Below are 9878 nucleotides of genomic sequence, written 5' to 3' on the forward strand. Positions count from 1 at the left end.
ACCTTCGGTACTATCTCCTTTCGCAATATCTCCAACAACTTTACATAAAAACTTTTACATAAAAACTTTTTATTTATCATTTAACTTATTAACTAGTTACTACCTAATCCTGTTAATTCTTTATACAATTAGTACTGATAGATTGTATAAGTATTTCTAAAAATTCGCTTAAGAAAATGATTATTTCAAATCTATGGTGTTAAATCCATTAGTATACGTATTAGTAATTATTTACATTATTTTAACTAAATGTAAATAACACAACATTAATAAAGCATGATAATTTCCTATAATTAGATGAAGACTTTTGCATGCCAACATTCTCATATATTAAGTGAAAGAGCAAATTAATTTTAGATAATTGATAGCTTGTTTATAAAGAGAGTTGAGCGCGCCCCTTAATGATAATATTGTGATCAATATTGTGAGAACAAGTAGCATATTGTCGGCGTGCTTCATTTCCATTTCATGATATACCCAAGTTTTTTTGTAACCGTAACATTGCGAGACCATACCTATAATAAAGCCGAAGGTGGCCAGAAAATTATGAAGGAATTTGATAATCATTGGTCGTACGAACTTGCGAAGTTTCCATGCGATCCATACCGGATATCCGAAGAGAGTCACTATGCAGATGATAACCAATGAAGAGATGCCTGTAATACTATGGATTGAAAGGAAGTGTACTGATTTGGCGTTATACATCACGCTTACGCCGACCAAAATCAGAATTAGTCCAATAGTTTGAAAAATCCAATGAAGGTGTTTGTTGACATGACGTGATAAAGAAGCGGTCAGCATGTTGTCACTGGCGAGGACAAGAGTTGCCTCTGACATCAACAGAACGTACTGAAAAGACAAGATTTATTTGTAAACGATAGATAGAAATTTAAGTCAACTGGCTGTAATTAGAAATTCTTTGGTTATCGTACTCAGTCTAAACTTCTTCAAGGAAAGAGATCCAGTCGTCGTTCGATACTACGTTCGAATTTTATGCCGATCATGCAAAGAGGCAAATAGATTTTAATTTGAGTTTGGAAATTTATGATAACTCTTGATAAGTCTTAATTACACAATGATAACTCAATTGTGTAATTTTCAAAGATCATTATCAGAAGGGTTTGCGAGTTACAGCCGTGTTTTTTCATCCATGCTAATGCCAACGTTTCGTAAACCTTGCCATTCACTTCATCAGGGCAAGGAGCGCACTGATACTGAGCTGCTTCCCCGGAGAACTCCCTTTATATAGATGCTGTAGAAAGGGGCGAGAGTATGTTGAGGAAGGGGGATAGGGACTTCCTTGGCTTGTCAAGAGAACCATCTTCCATATCCTACTTACATTATAATCTGAGTAAGTAATACGGCCTAGAGTTTGTCAAATGTCTTGTCGTGAAGTGGAAGAGAGGAGAAGGTGGAGTTGATAGGATTTCTGGGAAATCTTGTTTATGTGTAACTAACAAGTTTTACAACTGTCCGGAACTGATTTGATTTTCCATGAAATATGTTGTTAAACACGAAAATTTAAGAGACGCGTATTTTTTTATACGTGCTCTAACTCATGTTTAAGGGGTGAAACACCCGAAAAAACGTGTTTACCTTGGAAAGGATAATCTCCCCGTGGAGTTTCTTGATAACGCTTTTTAGTCTTTGACAGGTATTATCTTCATAAGTATTAAAATTCGTACAACTCAAGGATCATTTGGCCACGCATAAGTCTAAGAGTATCTGTAGAACTGGACTATATCTCACTAGGGAACGTATTTATTTTATTAAGTCACATAAACAATATTTCTCAGAAATCCTATCAACTTCACCTTCTCTTCTCTTCCACATTATGACAAGACATTTGACAAACTGTATACCGCATTACTTACTCAGGTTATAATGTAAGTAGGATATGGAAGACTGCTCTTTTGACAACCCAAGGAAGTCTCCATCTCCCTTTCTCAACATACTCTCACCTTTCTACAGCGTCTATATAAAGGGAGTTCTCTGGAGCAGCAGCACAGTATCAATGCATTCTTCGCTCTGATGAAGTGAACGGCAAGGTTCACAGAACGTTGACATTAGTATTGGATGAAAACACGGCGATAACCTGCAAACCTTCTGGTACCTTTGAAGATAATATTCATGAAAGTCTAAAAAGCATAATTGTGTAATTTATTTTGATGTAATATTTTACCGTTATATTATAAATAGTAGGAGATAGGAAAGTAAGATAACGAATTCTAAATTTGATTCGGACTTTGATTAATATGGACCAAACAGATTATGAATACGAGATAACTTATAACAGGTCATTGGATTTTCAAGGAGTGAAAACTGTATTTGTGAAAAAACAAAATTTACATAAATTAACCCATTCGTATACCGCACAATACTCTGTAACTGTCAGGCAAGTGGTACTTCCACTAGTCTTTCTGTGCCTACAAGAACCCATGAATAAATTTGGTCCGATAGTTTCTAAAAATATCCAAAAATTAATCACAGAATTTAAAAATGTTATTGTCACTTGCTCCAAATCAGGAAAATTAACGAAAGAGTTGTATAAACAATTTTTAGAAAATGTCCTCCTACCATATGTAAAAAAAATTAATTTATGTTAATTAACGAATTTTTTTGTGTGAGGATTACGTTACAATAAAGAAGCAGTCTGGAAGGTAAGTCAAAAACTGTTACTTGAGGACATTAGGTATACAAACATAAGGGTCGGAACAGTGAATAATTTAACGTTGATTGTGAGTGAAAAATTACGGACCGAATAAAATTACGATAAATAAAATATTTCTTGTATTAAATAACAACTATGTTAAAAGTGGCATTTTATTAGTTTTATATCGGATAGAACATGTAAAATAATAAGATTGTTAATTGAATAAAAATTATGTTCAGTAAACAAAAATCACAATTGTTAATTAAATTAATTTTATTTTAAATAATAATACAACAAAAAAAAATATTCTGCCATTTAGCGGTTCCGTGTTAATGTCAGAGGATTTTTCATTTATATATGACCTCAAGAGGATACTCTACAAAGTAAAGGAATTTCGTGTAACCATAATGTACTGGATTTAAGATTATAACCCTCTCAATACTAGAAGAATGTTTTGCATGTACTGACACGCACGCGTACTACGGTAACACGCAAACTTCTTCTAACAAATAAGCGTGCCGCTAGTATTTTGTATATCTTCTTATTTCAAAAGGTTAGTCGAGTTATTATATATAATAGAATTTTCTATAGAGGAATTTATTTTTGATCATAGCTCATGTATGTGTCCTCATTTTTATAAATGAATACGTGTCATAAATACACGCATCTGATTAATGTAAGATTAATGTAAAATTTTTTGCTCACAACAGAGGAAATGCTAAGAGGAATTCCCCGCTTATCGGCAGAATATTTTTTTTGGGTGTATAATACATATTTAACATAATAATATAATAAATAAATATTATCTACAAAAAAAGTAATAGGCAGGAAAATCGAATCCGGGTCGACAGATTGGTAGTTCGGCGCCTAGCGCCTGTATTACGAAACCTTGTTGATAACCGGTTTAACGCGGTCGGTATATAAGGAACGCTGTAAATCTTAAACCGGTTTTTCTCGAAAACGGCTGAATATGGCGTCTTATCCCTTTACTCAAGTACTATTCTATTAGAGTATTTAAACATATATGAGCTTTTTCAAAATCGGTGTTCCAAGATTTGCGATCTCTCCTTGTTAGTTGCGGTATAAAAATAGTTCAGTTTGACGCCCCAGTGCCTGTGCGATGGCGCTTCTGCTTAGCGATATATAGAGACTCTCTAATCAGAGTCGCGACACGAGGAACAGAGACTCTCTTTACGGTCTCTTTATATTAAGAGTCTCTAGTTTCAGCAAAGAAAGAGAGAGAAATACGTTGTGTCTCTTTCTAATCTTCATAGTTCTCGTGTGAGTCATGATCTCATACGTCTTTCTATAGTACGATTTTTAGAATATTATTAAAAATTATTGCAAAATGGTTGGGTATGCAGCCCCATTTTGCAATAATTCTGTAGCGAAAGGCTACATAATGAAAATATTTCCGCGTGATGTGGAACGTCGAGCATTATGGGCGACAAATGTTGGAAAAATTGGACACCAACGAAAAATGCATATCTCTGCGAGATTAAGTAACATATTTGTACAGTTTCATTATAAGAAAATTAATAAAATATATGACAACTTTGTGTCTTTTTAAAGTTCTACTTATTTTCTATATGTCAATTACGATTATTTAATAAGTTAATCTTTTTTCTTATTATATTATGCAGGTACATTTTGCTCCAACTATGTGGGAATAAAAAACTGATATGCAAAAATTAAAACCAAATGCGGTTCCTACAATATTTAGTTATTTGGAAACAAGGAAAGAACAAGGGCAATAGGAGTCAAGCGCGGGAGACGTTGCGCAAATAACACTACTATCGTAGCGTAAAACTTCTTTATTTTACTAAAGCGCTTACATGTTTCGGTTCATTTTTGAGCCTTCTTCAGAGACAACTAATAAACTCACATACATAGAATAACAATTATTAACTAGTCATGGTGATCTTCCTCACCTCGAGAGTATAAATGCCGGAATTAAATCCAGATAAGAATGCAGTAAAAAAAAAAAGAAAAAAGGGAAAGAAATTTTGAAAATCTCGAAATAAAGAAAATGTAAAACTAATGTATCAAAAAATTTTGAAATTATAATTAATTATTCCGATGGTTAGGAAGCTCACCCTGATCACAAGATACCGCATCGCAAACATTACTCTTAATAATTCAAAAACCGGTTTCTGATAAGTTGGCCAATCAGTGTCAGACACAGTTAGTCTCTTTTTGATTTAATTGGTCTTTATTGAGACAGTAATTGGAAAACTAGCGTTAAAAAATTAATCAAAATCAAGAAAAGAAATTTTGAAAATGATCTAAAGTCAACGCCCGACAGACTTCTTCCTGTGTACGAGCGACACTGACCAAAATTTCTTTCTCTTTTTTTCTTTTTTTTTTTACTGCATTCTTATCTGGATTTAATTCTGGCATTTATACTCTCGAGGTGAGGAAGATCACCATGACTAGTTAATAATTATTATATTCTATGTATGTGAGTTTATTAGTTGTCTCTGAAGAAGGCTCAAAAATGAGCCGAAACATGTAAGCGCTTTAGTAAAATAAAGAAGTTTTACGCTACGATAGTCGTGTTATTTGCGCAACGTCTCCCGCGCTTGACTCCTACTGCCCTTGTTCTTTCTTTGTTTTCTGATTTATAAGGAGTCTTAGTTAGGTTGATTTATTATACGTTATTTAATTATTTTTTAAGAAAAGAATCAAAAGAAGAAATTGAAAATAATGTTACACAAGTTTCCATAACACATAAGGATAATAAAATAAACAATATACCACTTTGATCAAAAAGTTTCCGGAATTACCACCAGGTAATGTTCTGAGTCAATTGATTTGAGTTCTGTTTTTTTGGTTAGGTCGCCACATCTATCGTTGACGTTTCCACCAAATTTTATCGCCATAGCTTGACATTTGTAAAAGTTACGCCGTCTTGAGTACATCTACCTCTGCACGGTTTTCGATTTTTTACAGTTTTAAAAAGGAGTTGAATTTGCAACATCCGTGAACATTTAACCAAGAACGAAACGAATACCATCCAACAGCCATCGAATTCACCCGATATGGCTCCCTGCGATTTTTTTCTGTTCGATCGAGTCAAAAAACCACTACGGGGAACGCGTTTTAAGCCGAAAGGAGGTAATGGAAAAATCGAAAACCGTGCAGAGGTAGATGTACTCAAGACGGCGTAACTTTTACAAATGTCAAGCTATGGCGATAAAATTTGGTGGAAACGTCAACGATAGATGTGGCAACCTAACCAAAAAAACAGAATTCAAATCAGCTGACTCAGAGCATCACATAGTGGTAATTCCGGGAACTTTTATTCAAGTGGTATTGTTTTATTCAGAACATCTTACTTTGGCCGATCATTGGCGCTCTCTACCGTATGTACATTGCCGGTAAAAAATCTTTGGACACCATGCATACTTATTGTATACCGATAAAAATGTTTAAGACAAACATGAATATTCGATCAAAATCAAAGAAATCATATTTATTTATAAAGTATAAGAAACAAAACAAAACATTATCATTTGACTCTTACGAACCCTTGGAAAAAAATAAAACCTTTGTAATCTTCTAAAAATAAAACCTTTGTAATTTTCTAAAAATAAGCTTTTAGTTGACAACAGTGATTTCAATTTCCATTCCGCTTGGCGCTGTATCTTTGTCCGTGTGTTTGCAAATATTTCCGCTGTTTCTTTTGTATCATCGTAACGTGAAAATAATTGTAGAAAGTTGAGAAACAAGGATTTGATAACAAGGTATGTGGTGCTCTAGTTAATACAAGTTTTTATTTTTTTATTGAATTAAAAAAAATATTTGTGTGAATTATAAGAGATGGCTCCGCGATGACATTGTAAACAAATATGGACCGAGAGACGAGGGCCGTAATCAATACATACTACAACAATGGTTTTTCTATTCGTAACATTGCCTCAAAAACTGAAGATCCTCAGGTCCACTGTTGCATACATCATCAAGCGTTTTCGTGAAATTGGAACCAACAAAGATCGACTACGGGTGACTACGAAAGCTGAAGATAAGTTTATCGTGCTGCTCTCCAAACGAGATAAACGGCGAACTGCTCCTATAATTCAAGCAGATTTCAACTTAGGCACGACAAGCAGATATCTGTAGCAACTATCAAAAGGAGACTTAGATCAGCTGGTCTCTTTGGTGGAGTTGCTGTATGGAAACCACTTCTTCGTCCAGTAAATAAAAAGAAAAGATTGCAATGGGCGCAGAAACACAAGAATTGGACTGAGAAGATTTTAAAAAAGTGTTGTGGACGGATGAGTCCAAATTTGAGACATTTGGTAGCAAAAGAAGAATATACGTACGATGCTCGGCGAATGAAAAGATGATGCCCAATTGCATTACACCAACTGTCAAACATGGTGGAGGATCCGTAATGGTTTAAGGGGCATTTTCCTACTATGGAGTGAGTACTCTGTATAGAATCAATAGAAATCTCGATCAGAAAGGATACCACAAAATCCTTGTTCATCACGCAGTTCCTGCAGGAAAAAAACTGATCGGCCGGAGATTCATTATGCAGCAAGATAATGACCCGAAACACACTTCAAAGCTTTACAAAAATTTCTTGATGAAGAAAAAAGAAAAGAATATACTAAAATTAATGTAATGGCCACCACAATCGCCTGATCTAAACCCAATCGAACTTCTATAGGAAGAACTTGACCGTAAAGTGACGAACCAGTGTCCAACTTCTCAAGAAAGCCTCTGGAATATATTAGAAGCCTCTTGGAAGCAATTAGAGCCAATTATTTTGCAAAATCTAATCAACAGGATGCCTAGAGTAGTCAAAAATGTGTTAAGGGTTAAAGGTGGCTTTTTTGATGAAAAGAAAATTTGACTTTTTCTAATCGTAAGGGTCTCAAATGATAATGTTTTGTTTTGTTTCTTATACTTTATAAATAAATATAATTTTTTCTTTGGTTTTGATCGAATATTCATGTTTATCTTAAACGTTTTTATCCTTATATCGTAAGTATGCATGGTGTCCAAACATTTTTGACCGGCAATGTATGTTGTACAGGGTGTAACAGCGACATACAGGTCAGTATGACGGGTTGCCTATTCGTACAGGCGCGCACGTTTGTTCACAACTGCGTAAGCTTAATCATTGAGACGGTGTAATCACTTACATATCTTTTTCGCGTATACAATTTGTTGTCCGAAGTGATTTTCATACATTTATGACAGATTTCCGTAGCAATTTGTTAAAAACAGAAGTTGAAGAGATGATATAGGTTATAAAATAAATTTTATTAAGAAAATCTTAGGTGTTATATCTTTTTTATTACGAGGAAAGCTCTATCATAATTGATCATAAACTAAATTAGAATATAAATTATATATTATAATTTTATTATTTAAATTAATTATAATCTTATTATTTAAATTATATTTTGCTAAAAATGTTTATGCACAGTACGAAAGTCAGCAGTTAGCACATATGTGCAAATTTAAATAGTCGACTAACGAATTTGATCCATTGTAAATTTTAATGATGACAGAAATGATCGTTAACGAATCTTACAATATTTATTTTGGTATATCTTGAACATGATGGAACGATATAAGGTGAGCTATTCCCGTGGATGCACAGTAGTCTAAAAGTAGTGGGGAGCTGATAGCCAATCACATTTGAGCCATATTATAAAAGTCCAATATAGTTAATGGTATGCTTGTCATTGCGAGAGTGTGAATTAGTAGTGGTGAAATTCGTTGTAAAGGACCCCGCACTATCCTTATCGGAAATGGGGTTCCGCGGATTTGGCTATAACTTTGCCAATTTGTTATTTAAGCCATACTGATGAAAAGTTATCAAGGTCACAACTTAATCCTATGAGCCATTTTCAATGTAGAGTCGCTCGAATGTCTGTAATAGTATGTATCTGTAATAGTATGATGTTCTATATGCATATCATTCTTTTACTCTTAGCGTTTCTCAGGATTAACGTCGGAGACCTATCTGGAATCTGAACCTTTTTAGTAAGTGGATATATACAGGGTGTCTAAAAATTAATGGTTAAACACTCGTCAACGGTTCTCATCTCATATCAGTACTATATGATAGTCACGTGGGTAGTCATGTGAGAGTCGAACATATTCGAGTCACGACAAAAGTCAGTAGACACCCTCTTGCCGCGATTATCACCTACCCCTCGTAGAAAGGCTCCGTCTATATGTCGTTGATTTGAACAAGTCCACGACGTTAATCCTGAAAAACGCTAAGAATAGAAAAATGACATCCCAGGTAACAAGGTGACGTAAAGTGACATCTTAATGACATGTTATTAATGCTAAAGATGTTATTAAGACGTCATTTGACATCATCTTGCTACCTAGGATGCATATAGAAAATCATACTATTACAGACATACGAGCGACTCTACATTGAAAATGGTTCATAGGATTAAGTTGTGACCTTGATAACTTTTCATCAGTGTGGCTTAAATAACAAATTGGCAAAGTTATAGCCAAATCCGTGGAACCCCATTTCCGATAAGGATAGTGCGGGGTCCTTTGCGCGTTTAGTATGGCTCACATTTGATTGGTCGTCTCCCACCCATTATGTGTGTGCAATAGCTCACCTTACGTCTTTCCACCATGTATTTTGAACTGTCATTCATGCGGCTGACATCTGATTGGTCGAAATTCACCCATTCCCACCCCCAATGCTGAACGTTTTCCTGATAAGCGACAACCAGGGCATGGCTTTTTCCAAATATTATATAATAGAATATGTCAATATGGAATGTTGCACGTTCCAACACGACCACGGCATGTATCTCAACGAGAAGAGAGGATAATTAATGCTGTAAGAGAGGCAGTTATTGCATACGATCACTAAAAATGTTGCACATGACTTACAACTAAGCCACATGAAAGTCCATAGAATTATAAAGCATAATCGATAAATTAGAGCCCTATATCGGTCGAAGCTAGATCTTAAAATGCTTAAATAATTCAATCTTGAATCACTAAATATGATATACAGGGTGTTTCCAAATTAAATGGCAAAACTTCGGGAGCGTGTAGAGGAGTAAAAAACTAAGAAAAAAAGTCCTATAGACATATGCTCGTTTTTGCTCCGTTTCAGAGAAATCGAAAAAAAATGTTTACATTTCTTGCCATATCTAGCACCGACATATTTGATTACATTTTCCACTTTCTGTTATGAATTTGTCAGTCGCTCTTTGAAAGCCTTTAA

The 9878-nt window shown here is 34.5% G+C and overlaps 1 protein-coding gene across 3 annotated transcripts in view; it reads right to left on the reverse strand.

The window, feature by feature from the left end:
• Positions 1-305: 305 nt before the first annotated feature.
• Positions 306-9878, reverse strand: part of LOC108728208 (probable ascorbate-specific transmembrane electron transporter 2) — a 40621-nt gene continuing 31048 nt past the window's right edge. For 2 of the 3 annotated variants that reach the window (XM_018456673.1, XM_018456667.1), the window contains exon 3: positions 306-849. In XM_018456673.1, the coding sequence (XP_018312175.1) occupies positions 331-849 (519 nt within the window). In that variant the 3' untranslated portion in view covers positions 306-330. The remainder of the gene's footprint in view (positions 850-9878) is intronic. The other variant, XM_018456677.1, reaches the window with a different exon arrangement.

The sequence above is a fragment of the Mycetomoellerius zeteki genome, unplaced genomic scaffold (genome assembly GCF_001594055.1).
Source record: "Mycetomoellerius zeteki isolate Tzet28-1 unplaced genomic scaffold, Tzet1.0 scaffold113, whole genome shotgun sequence".
Taxonomy (NCBI): Eukaryota; Metazoa; Arthropoda; class Insecta; order Hymenoptera; family Formicidae; genus Mycetomoellerius; species Mycetomoellerius zeteki.